General features: G+C 46.4%; 1 protein-coding gene across 1 annotated transcript in view; it reads right to left on the reverse strand.

Annotated features, from left to right (window-relative positions):
* The window catches only part of stox2a (storkhead box 2a), a 78494-nt gene extending 63542 nt beyond the window's left edge, over nucleotides 1-14952 (reverse strand). Inside the window, exon 1 of the mRNA XM_035418901.1 lies at nucleotides 13569-14952. Coding sequence (XP_035274792.1) covers nucleotides 13569-13896 — 328 coding nt within the window. The 5' untranslated portion in view covers nucleotides 13897-14952. The remainder of the gene's footprint in view (nucleotides 1-13568) is intronic.
* Nucleotides 14953-17036: the final 2084 nt, after the last annotated feature.

The following is a 17036-nucleotide window of genomic DNA, read 5'->3' on the forward strand; positions in this document are numbered from 1 at the left end:
ATTTATTCATTTGTATTGCGGTTTTTCCACTTATCGTGTTACAGGGAAAAATGTTCAGCAATGAAAACCATCCTATTGCCAGACAGGTGTTTTTTTTCAGCACATTTCTGAAGGAATTCTGGAGCCTTTGGATTGCAAAACCCCACCCTCCGGAACCTCCCTCTCTGTAGAAAGCTGAAGAACCTCCATAACTTCAGCCGAACCGTTTTATACTGCTAACAACTGATGTGTACGGGATTCCTCAGCGTCCTTGCCAAAGCAGTTATTTAAGGTGCTTCTGTTGTTGAACCAACTTTAATATGCTATTTTTGCTCATTTTTTTGCCGGTATGTAAAGGCTTAATCATACCCACAGGCAAGGGCACCACCACGGTTTTTGGGGCCCATGAAAAGATCTCACATTGGGCCCCACCACCTCTGAAAATCCTAAGTTGTGATATTTTTTGAGAGCCCCTGTCAGTCAGGGCTTCTGGAATCATCCTAACTCCCCCCAACCCTCCTAGTGGCACCCCTACCCAAAGGCCCTTCTCACCAGCGCAACATCCACCAAAGCTCCCATTGGCTGAAACCTATGGCCAATAACGTGCTGCTCCACATGGTCAGCACTGGCACTGTCTACGTTCAATATCAGACCGCAGGGCTCATCGCTGCACCACAACACTGTGCTTTAGCGGGATGGACCACCAGGCAGTGGTGACCTGAGGCCTTTCTCATGAGACTCTCCCTTAATTACTGAAGAGCTGCCATTCCCAGCTCTAGTTACCAGCCTGAGGGAGGTATGAGACACAACAGAACTGCACTGTGTGTGGGGCAATGGGGACTGACTGGGCGGTACAATCAATCCACAAAGCCGCCTAACCACATTGGAGTGCTCACGGTTGCTAAGGGTTATTTCCTTCAACAGAGGCCTTGCTCCTCACTCCTGCGCTACATGGTCAGTCTTATCTGTAACACCAGCGGAATGCGAGAGCTGACACCGGAATGCGGAACTTTCCAGCGATGACGTCACAAAGCACCCATTCATGGCGAATGAGGGAGGACCAATGCAACGCCCAGTATTCTATTAAGAACAATAATGTTCCGTTAAATGGTATATGGCCTGAGCCAAGGTCAAATAAATACCTTAACTGTCAGGTTAATGGCAAACTTTATATTAGCTTAGAATAGTGTACACTGTGTGCAAACAGCAACTTCAAACACCAGACACGCCATCGCATTTAAAACTCAAAGTTGGTGGGATCAATACTGTATGCTGGGTAAGTGCAGATCTCTTAACAAGAAGAGAAAGATCTCCTGTGTGTGCACGTGGAGTCTCAAACCTTAACAGATGGATGGGTTTGACTACCTTTACAGTACACAGGTATGGAAGAATGTCTGCTGCCCACCATGCCATAAAACTTGAGCTCCTGAAAAGGCAGGTAATTCTAATTATTATAATTACATTTAAAAAAACAGAAAACAAAATGCTGACATTTGAAAGCAATCTGCAAAACATCCATAGTTAAAAAAAATAATAATAATGCACAAAATGGCAATTATCAAAACTGAAAAAAACAGTAATTAAAATTAGAAAAGCAAAATTAATTCATAAACCTGAAAAGACTTTTGTGCCTTTTGGGCTACCATAGTGCATTATCAAGATGGTCTGAATACTGCAACTGTAGACCGGACAGCTGACAGAAACATCTTGAAGCCTGCACTTGTAAACTGGAAACCGCAGTGTGTTTGCGTGAGGGAACAAAACAGTTACTCAACCACACCTTAAACACAAGCACTGATTATTAGCCAACAGGTCATCGCTGTGGTAACAGGGTGTCTTTTTATCGCTCCATCAATGGGGGGGTGCTTCCAAAGCCATACAATTAGCCACTAAAACACAGCCCTCAGCCAAAACACAGACACGCTCAAGTGAATTTCTAAGACCAGAGATAACGATCATTTTTCATTTCCCAGATTTCAAATGCAATAGTTAGCTGTGTGTTTTGCCGGAAGTTTCCAGCCAGTTCACAAGAAGGTTATGAAACTTCAGATGGTAATGCTTTACATTTTCACCACATCAGACGTCAAACAGATGTCTTAAATAAAAGCCAGGCAGTCGGAGTAGTTTTATCTCTGGTGTAATTTAGACGTTTTCAAAGCAGACCCCCAAGGACAAAATCACATTCGGTTTATTTTCTTTTCAAGCAAGAACTCAATGATCTCCTCAGCCCAACAGAAGCGTTCATCTTGAGAGGATCCTGTCAATCCAGACATAACTTTTTTTTTCCCAACGCATAGTTATGTGTTTAGGCAGGAATGAATCCATACTGCAACCAGAGCACACGGCCTCTTTCCAGGGCATTCCACGAGAGGGAGGGGAACGGCGACAGGAGCAAAGATCACACCCCTACGCCCGGCGAAGAGTTCACGTTTCCACGGCGGCCTCAGATATAGAAGGAGTGCATCTTGGGAAAGGGGATTAAGTGGAGGGACCTTTTCTCCCACTGAAGGGAGGGGGTCTGTCCTGATGTATCCGTAACCCTAAAAAACACCACACAAACCGAAACCCAGATACAGCCGTCACATACGGACACTCAGTGAAGCACACGGCTCAAGGCGTGGGCACTGCCCTCTCGATATTCCTGCATGCTCAGCGACCGGAATCAGGAACGCCAGAGATGACGTCGGAATGCTGGACACTGCAGCGGGGATTCCTGCTACATTACAAGGCAGCCTACAGGTCGAGGTGAAACGTCACCCCTTATCGAAAAAAAGCCCCAAAAACCCTTCCGAACAGCGCAAGAAGAAATTAGCCAGGAATGAGCACAGAGAACTGAGACACACAAAACCAGTACAATAACAGCATCAGCAGTGGACTGCCCACCAGCAACCACCTCTGCCACCACAGATAAATTCACAGGCTTTGCTTAAAGGGAAAAGAGACTACCACAGAAAGAAGAAAGAAGGGAGAGGTGTGGGAGGAGACGCCAGCAGATTTGGCCTGGGCGGGTGGGGCGTGTGTTCGGGGGGGGTTCGCTTGAAATTCCACTGATATTAAACACACAGGTATCGATGCCAAAGACAGGCGGTGTGGGTTACACAGAGCAGGAAGTCCGCCTCATTCCCAGGCCCTGCTACCTGATAGGGGGGCCCGCGGTTAGGGGCCGTACTTCGCCATCCCCCGAACCGCCGGCGAGGATCGGCATCCACGCGGCCGCGAGCGGAGTGGGGAGGAGCGGGCCGCTCGGTCGCCACGGGGACGCCCCTGGGAGATGCAGCCTTTTGATTTACGTGTTGCCGTGACGGCGTGCGCACACACTCCTGCCCCCTCCACCCCCCCCACCCCAGCCCCCACGCCTGCACAGACAGAAAGCTACGCGGCCACGCCATTCGCCAAGTATGCGGGCGAGCGAGACGCAGCGCACACGCCCCCTCGGGCCCACAGTGCCCCGGGGATGACCCTGGACCAAGCAGCCGCTCGACGCTCAGCGCTGACGGGGACGGAGGGAAAGCCCTATCTCTGTTTCACACACCCCAGCGGAGAGCAGGCATGCGTCGGCCGTCCCCTGTACGTCTACAGGACATCCTGGACATCCACACTACCACCACGAAAACTGGAGCGCACTTTGGTCAATCTTATTAATTGTAATTATTTACTATTTATGTTTCCCCAAAAGCACATCACCTCAGCCCACCTCATCCAAATCTGTACTTACTGTTACAGATCAACTGTTGAAAGGAACGCAGAGACAGACAGACAGGGTTACAATCGAGTGGCGATCACATAACCTCTGTAGCGCACAGCAAAGGTAATTAAAGAGAAATCAAGTTGGGCTGGTTAATAATGTAACCACTGAACCATGTGACTGATTCGGGGCACAGAAAACTACTGATTAAAGATTTTTTTTTCCCATGAGAACCTTGAGAGTAACAGAGCCTTGGCTCCTTCCGACAATACACACAGGGACACTGTTGTCTGACAAAAGGCATCGTTCTGTCTGTCACATACTGTGCCGTGTTCCCCCAAGATTCTGTCCGAACTGAATTTCACCAAAAATGCAAGATACAATGGAGGCCCCTACGGATGATACATTAGTCACCACATCAACAGCGGCACCAAAACACGTCTCTTCCTTTATTAAAGTGGTAAACAGTATAACCTGTCAGCAAAAACAGTTACATTATGCTTAAATATAAGCATACAGAATGTGTGTGTGTGTGTGTGTGTGTGTATCTGATATATGTGTATACATATCTGGTTTTTCAGCATTTAAAAAAAAAAAACCATATCCCATATATCAATTTGGAATGCTAAATCATCATTAACTTAGCCTATCTCATCCCAGCAATTTTCTCTGTCAAGCGCTCTGTTCAAAGAGTATAGAGCCGCTAGCTAGCATCCTCTCGGGCATGTTCTAGCAAACTCCACAGTCCCCCACGCTGAACCGCGCAGGCATTGCGTCACAGAAGCGCGCGGCATGCGCGGCTGCTGGGGGCGAAGCAAAAGACATGCTCCCATACACTGAGACGGGGACAGTCCTCTCCACCGAAACCCTGCCTCTCTGGCCAACACTCGCACTCTACAGGGTTTGCAGGTCTGCTGTCAACAGAATGAGTCAGACTCTGAACCCCAGTGCTGTTTACAAACGTCTGCTACTCTGCAGCCCCAAATCAAGGGAGGTGAATGCTTGTTACCTGCTCATTAAAAACAGTACATTACAAGGATTTCAAATATTTAAATGTTCAAAGATCACCTTTAAATGTTTGAAAAATGTCATATGCTCCTTGCGATGGAGAGTGCAGAGATCCAGAGCTACAGGGGTTAAAAATCCAGCTGTGACCCTCCCGCGTCAGCGCAAGCTGCCGGAAGGTCTGTTTCCCGCGATTCTCGCCGGGTCTCCCTCCCTTTCCTCCCATTGAGAGAGAGAGCCGCGGGGCCGGGGGGGTCCGGGGCCAGGAGACCTCGGGGGCCAGGGCGGGACCGCGTCCGACGGAGGAGCATTTCCTGAACACGGACGTCCAGTTTCCTCCTCGCTCTCGCGCTCACTCTAAAGGCCCTTTTCTGCATTAGAGAGTTGGGCCACCACAGCAGGCCTACTGCCAGACCACTGTGGTGCTACCTACTGCCCAACCACTGTGGTACAACCTACTGCCAGACCACTGTGGTACTACCTACTGCCAGACCACTGTGGTGCTACTTACTGCCCAACCACTGTGGTACTACTTACTGCCAGACCACTGTGGTACTACCTACTGCCCAACCACTGTGGTACTACCTACTGCCAGATACTGCCAGACCACTGTGGTACTGCCTACTGCCAGACCACTGTGGTACCACCTACTGCCAGACCACTGTGGTACTACAGTGCAGCCAACCATGAAACCACGGTCATTTCTGACAGATAGCACTCAATACCCAATCAACTCAAATGCTAATAAGTCATAAATAGAATACAGTATTGTTCCGCTACAAATAATTGTTCGGCCCCACAAGTGTAAGATTGTGCTCTAGCACCACAGATTGGGACCATGTGTATGCTAAAAATAAAAATGTTCCTTGTTCATATTTTTTGTTTATGCACCTGATGATTACTCATAGTTCACTACCCATGTCCCTGTTGTTTCTGGTGCTCCTGTCATATGTATTTAATGTAGCACACCATGGTGGTGTTGTAATCCTCTCTGAATGACAGTTTATAAATTTTTCTAGATCAGCCACTGAGTAAGACAGAATAGAATTTTCTAGCATATTTATTCTACCTCAACCATTGAGGTAGACAGCAGTAATTGCAGAAACTGCAGAAGATCTTCTGAAGCACTGTTTCTAAATCAGTCAGGACTAACAGCCTGAAACAAAACTCAATCTACCAGAGGCCCAGTGGTGATATCCCTCCAGGAGGTTGCCTGCAACACATAGCCATTTACACATACCTCTGTCTATTCATCATGCAGTCACCGATGTGCCTATAGGCTTTGTGCCCCAAAATTTGACCCTCCAACATCAAGGGCAGAGAGTCGCTTAAAAAGGGTGGAATTACAGTCATGGGAACATGAGACCTCTGATGAAAAAAAAAAGATGGCAGTCAGGTATGTATTTTCTACTGAAATTCAAAACCCCCCTTTCTCAAAAGCACCCAGGGGGAGAACAAAAGAACCAAACCCTATGATGATACAAGACACTTGCAATTTCCTCAAACTTCTGTTACTCATGAATCAACAGGGTGTCGTTCTGATTGGCTGTCAGCTCCCTATGGATTCAGTTCTCTTAGTGTGCCTAATGACATTGTATGACAGGCATTATCCCCACACACAAAAAAGTGTCTTTGCTAATTCTCATTCCAGAAGCCCTAATCCCTGCATGTACTACTTGGCTGTCACGCGTTTAAGGTGTCCATTCAATGAAGATGTTTTCCGTAAACCCTGTCTGGCACTTGACCCCCAAACTCATCCGGTATTATCACTGAACGTGATCACGGAACAATTACACAAGAATGCGAAACTGAACTGGAGGGAAGCGTTTGGTTTGATGAGACAATGAACAGCCCTTGCCAGGCTAGGTTCATACACGCTTGGCGCGTTGGAGCCAAATACTTTCGGGTGAAACATTTGTGAATCAGGAGCCTTTTTTTGCAAGTTTCAACTGCACATAAAACTGAGGAAACGTGACCAAACTGAACTGCCAATGACAGCCACCTTTCGGGGCCTCCACACTTTAAAAAACCTTAGAAAGACGATGACGGCACTCCTTCAACAGTCTGAGGACATTCCAGGCATGCGCTGACCTTTAGTGACACTGCTGAACATGGAGTCGCTATGGCGACATGAGTCTCACACCACTGCACAAGGCAGAACTGCGTCTCGCGGTCCGTAGATCAGGCCGCCAGAATATTAACTGAATTAGAGCAATATGTGATTAACAGAGGCCCTCGCCAAGAGTGACCTTCATCATTTATCACCCAACGCGACCCACAGAGATTCCAGCAGAATATTTCCCCCGAGTGTCTCATTCAAGCATAAAACTGCAGTGCGCACCCCAGAATATGTGCACCCCATACTGGTTACAAGTTAGGCAGGCACACATACACACTCACACTCTCACACACTCTCTCTCTCACATGCACACACACGCTCTCACACATTCTCTCTCTCTCACACACAATCACATGCACTAACATGCACACACATAGACACACACTCATGATGCTCTCTCTCTCATACACACACACACATACACACACGGACAAACACTCACGCACGCACACACACACAGGTGCACAGACACTCTCTCTTGCACACACATGGACAGACGCTCTCTCACACACATACAGACACACACACACACACACACACACACACACATAACATCTGAAAGGATTTTATCTGCTTTGATGGCCACTGTGAATGTATGAAAGAGCAGGGTTCTCTCTTCATGCATAAGCGAGTATATCACAACAAAACATCAGCTTTACCTGTCAGTAACCCCACTCCACACTGAATAAAGGCTAGCAGCTAGTTTTGAAATGTTTGGGAATTTCACTTATTTGGAGTGCTCCTGTTTGCTTAGGGTCTGGATTAACTGTGCCCGGAAGCCTTTTGGGATGAACCTCAGGTTTCGATTACCGCGCTGGGGAGTTCCGGCCATTTTCTCCCCTCGCTACGACACACACCTGCCCACAGGATGTAGCCCTTCGTTAATTCAAATGGCAGCCGGTTCGAGGTACAGCAGTCGTGCCTGCGTGCGCGTGTTTATGCGTGTGTGCGTGTACGGGCACATTCGTTTCGGTGCGTGAGCTTCTGACAGAGCGCGGGTGTGTCCCATGTGTTCCCTCATTAGCGAAATAACGAGGGGCGCGATTAGCTCCGAACTTTGACCCACCTTGCCAACAACCGGTTACTAAAGCAGCACTGAGAACTGGCGGGCTCTTCCTGGCACACATCCAAACAGGCTTCTCACAGAGAAGAAGGCCCCCTTCGGCACCAGGTTTTCAAACTATGATTAGAAGGTTGGGCCAAAATTCGATTCGACCCCAGCTGATCCCTGCTTTAGAAGATATTTCAACGCATCTAAATGCACTCTTGGAATGAACCGGAGAGTTTGCGTGTTCTTTGAACCAGCAATCAATCAATAATCCCAGAGCACACAGCTTGCTGCAGAGCGTAAGCCAGAGTTTACAGGCCACCATGGAAGCAGACTCCCAAAACTGTGAAAAGAGAGTGCGGTGTAAAAATAGCCAGCCTAACCCTATTATTGAACAATGACAGCCAAGCAAAGAAAGGAGTGACTCCCTGAAAACACCAGCGGCTTCCTGGAGTCACAGAGTTCTTTCACTGCTTGAGTGAACTATAAATTCCTACAAGTCTGTCTGATCACTTGACAGGAAAGTTCGCTTAAATTGAAGGAAACATGGTCAAGCAGTGCTGTCAATAACACCTACCTTCCATACTGTTCTCAGGCTTTCAAAACTTTATAAAGCTGATTTCTAAGTCTTTTGACCATTTGTGGTACGGCAGCTAAGTGTGGGGTCACCACGGGGTCCGGTCTGATTTTAGCACTGACAGGACAAGCAGCATCCAAGGTCAGATCAGACAAAGAGCAAGAAGGTCCGTGGGGGGTGAAAGACTCGACATTTAAAGAAGGGAGAAGCAAAGGGATTCTATGTCCCTTGCAGTCTGAGGAGACACCAGAACCTTCCTTTTTTTTTTTTTTGGAAAACAAAAGGAAGTGGTTAATGCCAAATTCCAGGGACACCTTGGTCCGGGCTAACAGGGGAAGTGCGTCCTAAGAAATCCAAGTTGCCATGGAAATCCACGGAGGAGCGGTGTCACGTAGAGAAATATATGAGCGGGACAAAGCCTTGTTGGGATCCTTTACATCCATGGGAGCTGAAAGGAGCAGGAATGAATGCGAGAGATGAGCTTGTGAGGGAGGCGGGGTTTTGAGAGAGAGCGGCCTAGTTACTCCCTATGGGATAATGACAAGTTATACAAATCAAAAGACAAAGGGGAATACTGAGTTTAAAAAGGCTGTCATTATGTCATTAAAGACACCCTCCCCACACCCCCCCGCACCCCCCACCACCCCAAGAATAAACGCCGCAGTGACGCACGCAGTTAAAAGAGCTGTTTTCCAAACGTGCTGAGAAACACTCCATCATCTCAATGGCTTTCCGCCACAGTCCCCATCCACACACAGCACAATGCCTGAGACAAAAACGTGATGTCATTTCCCCCCACACACCCTGACAAAAAGCCAGTAAAACTGAGCGGTGGTACAGCACTCAGAATGCGGGACCATGGAGTGAAAGCCCCAGATGTGGGCCAGTGGTGCTGTACCTTAGACTGAAGTACTTCACCTGAACAAGTCATCCTGTAAAGGCCAAGCTCCACTTACAAACATTGCCACATGCGAATGTGCAGCCATTTTTGTGTAATGGCAGGTTTTGGTTAACATTATAAAGCGTATTTACACGAAATTAAGGCTCCTTTCCCACTAAGAACCTGCAATTGTGACGATAAACGTAAAATGATAAAAATCGTTCCAAGTTAAACCGTCTACTCCGTGATAATGATAGGCATCATTCAGGTTACTCACGGGGTGATTTTAAGAACACATCCGGCAACATGTCCCGACAGTCACTACTGCACACCATACATACCCACGGGAAGTGTGTGAGCCTTGACTGACAGGTGCTCACAACGAAAGAGCTTTCTCTGGTGTGGAGGTTAGACAACACTCTACAGTTTATTGCAATAGTTATACTGATGGCTCCTGGATGGCAGTGATGCTTTTATTTGAACATTTAGTCATTAATGCCTATCACTAACCCCACACCCCCAGCATCCCACCCACACATACAAACACTTGCACTCACCCTCACACACTGTTTGACATGTTTCCACACCTAAAATAGTTAACACGACCACACAATGGCACAGGCCCGTTGTGATGCTAGTAATAGGGATACTATATGACAGCTATATTCAGCACCAGTCTATATAGGCCCTTCATTAAAATAGCTATGACTAAAAGCACAGCGAGCTCAAACACGTCTCTGTGCCGATTCATTTGAAAAAGGGGAACAGTGGGGGGACCTGCATGCCCTAATATAGGCACAAGACAGATAAGAGCATAGTTTTTAATTTTTTAAAAAGCATATTTTCAGATGTGTCTAGCTATATGGTTCTCTCGCTGTATTTTTCCAGGAAGAAAAATACCGTTTTTTTTTTTTGTCAAAACTCGAGTGAGGAAAAAGGAGAGACCTCTTGCTTGTGGTTGCCCACTTCTAGATGAAGTGCATTGTGGGAAATATTTAAGGGAACCTGGAGCTTCAGCTGCCAGGAAGGGGACTTATGAAGAGGATGTCGCGTTATCTGCCATTCCATCCTCCCGCTGAGCTTCCAGCCAACAGGATTACACATGACGGGTTTGCGTCACCACGGAAACTTCACCACCTTTGGGTGATTAAGAGCCGTTAAAATGTGCCTCAGGCATCCGACCCTGAGGTCTCGGCGAAGGGGTCCCACATGACAACGCGCAAGAATTTAAGTCATGATAAAACGAGACCACAACAACTCAGCTCATAACAGACACGGTACAGCTAGCGTGAACACACGCAACCACTGAATCTCTCAAGTCTGGACTCACTTTTATGAAATCGTTTTCTTAAGTTGGTGTTAGGCTAATATGTGCCAAAAAAAATCTGCCTGACAGCATCACTCGTAAAAAAAGACTTACTTGACAGGGTATGTCAGATCTGACAAAACAACCGCGGTAACTCCCTCTCATAAAAACAAAGAAGCCCATTGTTCAGAGAGTGTCAAACACAGAGGTGAAACAGGAGGGATATGAAACCAAGTATTTCTTGTTTGTTTTCAGTTAGGCTACATGGAGAGGAAGTCCACAATGCTATTATCTTGAAGTTGTATAATATATGTAAAAGCCTCTATTCACTTGTCATTTTCTCAGGGAAGCAGCAAATGTACACTAATCTATGAATGGCTACTGGTGTTGTTGATAGAGCCGCTTGCATCACACCCCGCTAAACATAACCTTCGCAGCCACGCCTTGCATTTTCTTAACACGTAACTTTACACACACAAAAAAAAAAAAGAAATGCTAAAACATGTCTCTTCATTTGGTAAGAATTCCTCAAACTACATCCACCAGCAGAAGAGTAGATTACAGCAAAGGCTTTCCAATCGAGGGCCAAGTTCGAAGGGCATTAACTTTTTTTTTTAAATACAGAATGTTGTGTAATTTCAGTAAAACTTGTCAATACCATGTAGACAGGCATTGAACATAAAGATCAGCGGCGTCTGCGATATGGACAGAATGGAAAGTGGCAGGTCTGTCTAAGCAGTGGTTAATTTACAGCCGAACAGATAGCATGCTCTGTTTGGCTTTGTTGGGAAGGGGTCCCAGTCGTCCTACGGTGGGGGCCGGGCCTCGTGGAAAAAGGTTGAAAACCACAAGGTTAGGGATTAATTTTTTTCCAGCGGTTAAACATTCCCAGGGTTATCGCAGCAACCTCCATTACCCGTCCACCTGCCAGAGCGGGCCGGTCATAACTGACCGCTCAGACCGGGGGCGCCAAGTTCAGCCGGCTGCCCGTTTGCACCAACAATACGATCCCACAAAGTCACATTCAGAGCTATGGACTACATTTCCACCATTAGAAAATACAGTAGTAAAAAGGAAGAAATACAGTTGTTAAAATCAGCTGGTTCGTCAACGCAAAATGAGTCCAGAGCAGCTGAATGGAAGAAGCCGCACGAATAGGAGGGTGAGAGTCGGAGACGGGGAGTTGCAAAAAGTGCAAAGCCGTTGTCTGTTTACATAACCCTGCACTTAAGCAAAGAGTTCAGCTGCGCCGGGCCACTTTTAAAACTCCCATGTTTCTCTAGGGCAGAAAACTCCGTGACTGACAGCTTGCGAAGGCAGCCAAAGCCACCCATTGTCTGAAAGTCAGACACAAAAGTTTTCTCTAGACAAACAGCAAACTGACGCAGTGACAGGGAGACATACCAGTTATTTCTTATTAATCAACACATTCAATACGATGCCTTTTACACATACACACACACACAAACACACACATGCACGGACACACATACACACACGTGCGCACACACAGCCTACTTAGTCACTTATGTGTCTGTGAATATGCATTCGGTGGCAAGAAAAGAAAAAAAACACAAAGAAACTTGAAATGAAAAAGAATTATCAAAATGCCACCAAGACAGAAAAGATCTCTCCAGCCACATGCACTCATAAAATAGAATTTTTCACACAAGAAGTACAACATGACCAACCATCCAGCCTATCCCAGCATGCATTGAGCGAGGGGCAGGAATACACCCAGGAAAGGTCACCAAATCTATTGCAGGGCACACAATGATCCATGTCATCGTAAATTATTTAGATAATCATTTAAAAAGAACACATCAAAAGGTGTGACTCTGTAAGCAATTTTAAGAAGCAGTGCAAAGGTAAACAGGAGTGCTTTTACATTCCTAAATATGCCATAACTATTTTTTCCACCATAATTTGTTTTGACACCAAACTGACTCTTATCTTCATTTGTTGGAGAGCTGGGGAGTGTCTTCTGTCTTTCATGCTGTTTCTAAGCAGTGAAACCAACTAATATAATCCACAGGAGGTACTCACACATTTTACTGCATGCCCACACAGTTTGGCTGATTCCCACTAGATGCAATGAATATGATAAATAAAAATGAATGGATGCATAGGATTTAAAGGGGAGTTCACTGTATGTATATGTTTTTTAAAGAAATATTTTATTTAAAGATGTAACTTGTAGGCAAGGAAGCATGCAGCAGGCCAACACAACATGGTGTAGGATTTAAAGATGATCTATATCATCACACAGAACTTAGTCCACATTTACAAACAACAACAGCTCAGAAACTTTCTGTGATCCTCAAGGGAAACTTCTTTGGCCTGTCTCGCGGGAAGCACGGTCCGACCACACCAAGCGCGCGACAAGGAGCCGCAGCAGGATTTATCAGCAGCAGCGATTCCGCTGATAACATCCCGTCCAGCGCAGGAAACAACCGCTGCTGACATCCAGGAAGAATGTTTGAATCTCACAGGCATTTCGAAAGGCCCGAACACAGGACAATACTAAGCGGAGGGTGAAACCGCATAACCTGTTCCACTTAAAGCAACGCATGCGAATCTTTTTCCTCAAATGTTTTGTTATCTGAAATGCTGCTGGCAATATAAGACCTGTTTTATTCAAACACGTGTACTGATTGTATTGGCCAAGACAGCGGTTTGTGTATGCAAATACCTTTTACATGTGCAAAATCGTTTTTGTTAATTTGTCCCCATGTCTTAATTTCCCTCAACAGCTACAGTAAATTTACATTGAATCGGTTTCTCGCTTGTTTAAAGGAAGGATAACACTCTCGCACTTTACAGACCCTACAACCTTTACTTTTAGGATGGGACCCATTTCAGGGGTCACAGCATCCCGTCACCACCGTATGAATTCACATGATGTACCCTTAGCCAAGGTGTATGCCACACGTGTTTCTATTTGCGTAAGGGGGCGGCTCACAGCTTACCCAGGCATTTGATCTCAAACCCTCGCGGTGGCTTCAGCGACCTCCGCATCCACCCCTCTCTCAGCACCTCCAAGTGATCCTCTTTGCCCTGAATGAGCAGCACGTGCTCGTCAATCCAGCCGAGAAAGAAAGTCTCTGATATGGCATCCGTGACCTTTTTGTTCCAGAAGTGTTGCATGTTCTCGGCTTTGAAGTCCGCGAATATCTCATAGCCCGTGTGATGTTGCAGCGTCTCGGTCACGGTGGGGGAGTCCTCGGTGCCGACCCGAGACAGCACTATGGCCAGTGAATGAGGCGCTATTTCCAAAAACTTATCCATCCTCTCCATCCTACGGCATCGCTAACCAAGCAAATCTTGACATGATGACTCAGTCCAGTCTTCCGCAGCACTCCGTGGTTGCTTGTGGTGTTTTGTTACGCACTTTGTTGAATTTCCAGAACGAACACATTGTTCCAATGTTTCTGTAAACTGTTTCAAACACACGCTGCCGCAGAAATCAAAACATTCTTGCCAGCGATTCTGTCTTGCATGTATCTACATGTATCTACTGCAAAGACAGTCTAATAAATGTATGCACTGAATGCCATTTAATGTTCATTTATGCAGACTCGACACATGCTTTCGTAATACCACACCGGCGGTAATAAACATCATTCAGAGCCACGTTCCTAAATTATCTTGCAAAAAGAGACAGCGCTGACAAGCAGCTCTCTCCACTCCTCACCTTTTCCCAGGGCTCCGTAGATACATTCCGAAGCGGTGACCTACTTCTCTAGACGTTCGCTGGCGACGGGGTTCTTTTTTGATAAAGGCATCAGGGGGAATACACGGTAGCTAAGGGTTGGCTCTCGGGGCTTGTAGGGATGACTTCATCAGTCCCAGCGCGTGCCTTCCTTTATGGAATACTGTTAGGTCCGGCGGCGAGAGAGGCACCTTCCCCGTGCAGCATTGGTTAGCTGAAACCCATCGCTCCGGTTTATTATTGACACACGGTCTGTAATTCCTTCATTGTAGCGGGGTGACTTCAGTTCAGCCTAATCTCGGCTGCCGCGCAGACGGTTTTGTCAAAACCTCTTGTTAGAACGCCTGTCTCTCTCTCTCTCTCAAGCCGCCTCCTCAGCCTAGGGCGGTGTGAGACAGGGACCGTGGGAGACGGACTCCCGCAGGTTCAGCCACTGTGAGGACGCGGCGGAGAAGCAACATCACCAGATGTTTTCATGACTCCACCTACAGGCGGGCTGCAATCATCGCGGGCACGGCGCGCGTTCGCAACAGGTGAAGTGAACCGCTTCGACCTAACCCAAATCATGGCCCGTGTGTGCCGTAGGCTACTTGTACAACCAGCAGATCTACAACACAGTTGATTTTTTTGCATCCTTATTGCAAATCGCATTTATTTATTTAGGAGGGGGTTTCAGACATTTGTTTCTGCACGCCTACTGTTACGACAATTAAATGGCGTACTATGTTGTTTTATAAATCCATAATATTCTACTTTAATTTAGTCAGCCATTTACAGTTGGGATGTGTTGGCAGTGTTATCACCCTTAGCCTACTCCGTGATCATTGAAAAATATAAAACACTGTAACTTAAAACATGGCGTCAATTGTTCAGCCTCCATCAGTATACTAATTCAAATTTGCATTTGTCAACTACCAAACCTAAAACAAAAACAATGAGGCGGATTTAGAAATTAGCGAACGAACAATGAAAACGGCCCATTTCTTGGTTATGAGCTCACATTTCGGTGAATTCGTTTTAACAGTGCACGGCTTGCAAAATACCAAATGTGACACGCAATATGTTGACCGCCTGTGTAAACACGGGCGTCTGAAATGTGAAACGAGTTCCTGAAAAGGCGATAACGATGTTAAAATTCAAAACCCATCGGCGAAGTAGAGGCAGGCTTCCTGCTGTAAAACGTATCGGGTGACTACTGTACTCTGAGGACCCCGGTGTTTTGGTTTTGTTTGCTGTGTTGCGGGCTTCTGGCTTGGTTCTGCTTTGTTGGATTTTGAATACCTCTGTCCGAAGGCGCTCTTTGTGTTGGGGGTAATGAAACACCTCGGGCCTGGTGTTGGGTGTCAGCATCTTCAGCATGCCCTGCGCCTCAGGTCAGGCAGGTAGTTCCCTGCGGCTCTGCATCACGTGGACACCTCAGATAATTCCTTCTTAAGTCCTGAACCAGGATACTCTTACACACTTGCAATCCTAGCAATTCCCAATAATTATTTGCAGAGTGTCATTGCATACACACGAGCAGTGCCTATACATACTTTTTTAAAAAATCCCAATGCTATGAAAGAGTAAGCATTGAGATGTATGTTTTCCTGTTATCTTGACCATTTGAACTTCGACCTATGAACCCAGGGTGCTCTGAGATGAGATTAATGGGGGATGACACCCCATTATCTGACCTTTTCATCAGAGAGAGAGAGAGCCAGCCTGAGGTTCCTCACCTGTAAACCTGCAGGGGGGGTTGCAGAGGGGTGTTGGTGATTGAAGGGGAGTACCTGTCATGACTCAGGGTGCAAGCGTGGAGCAAACCGTGCTGGAGAGTCTCATCATCACCTGAGTCTGCAACAGGACATTTACTGCGAGGATTCATAGCCTTAGTTCAGAAAGACGGATCAGGCATGTTCAGCTTTATAGCTGTGGTATCAGTGGCTAAGTGCATTATGCGTGAGTGTCTTTTAAATGGCTTTGATGTAATTCAGGAACAATTACTTCTGTAGTTGGCATGTAGCTATAGGGTTCATGGGTGAGAAACAGGGCAGTGTCTTCACTTGGCACATGCTAAATAAGTATTAAGTTCTGTTGTGCACACTGCAGGAGCCAAACTGACCAAAGGAATCACTATTGTACAATAAGACCATTATTCATTACCTGATCACAGACACCCCCCACTCCACCCCACTCCCATAAGTGATGCTATAATAAATTGCATATAGCACTAACTATGGAACTACCAGCCGCTGTTAGTACAACAGAAGTCAGGCTCGGAAAATGGCCTATACACTGTAAAACTGTTCATGAACTCGTTTAAGGGTGTACATTTTACTCTGATAAAATATGCCTGAGCTCTCTTTTAGTCATACAAACTCTACCACGGAGTGTGATGCGAGGAATTGGGACAAGATCACATATTGCAGCTGTGGTGGGAGATAGTGAAGACGTAGAACAGCCCGGTGACAGTCTCACTCTGCGGCGTGAGTGGGAGGAAGACTTCAAACTGTGAGGTGATTTTTGGGACAGAAAGATAAGAGAGAGAGTGTTCCTTAGAGGTGAATTTACAGACAGGTACCAGATGAAGGTGGTACCATAGAAGACTGCTCAGACAAGCAGCTCCGTCATTGTATTGTTATTATTGGCGAAACACTAATGTAAAACAGAATGATGTGCTGTCTGAAGTGACAGGATTGTGAGATGGTGTGTTTTGATATACTGTATTTCATATAACAAGTAT

This window comes from Anguilla anguilla, chromosome 5, assembly GCF_013347855.1.
Source record: "Anguilla anguilla isolate fAngAng1 chromosome 5, fAngAng1.pri, whole genome shotgun sequence".
Taxonomy (NCBI): Eukaryota; Metazoa; Chordata; class Actinopteri; order Anguilliformes; family Anguillidae; genus Anguilla; species Anguilla anguilla.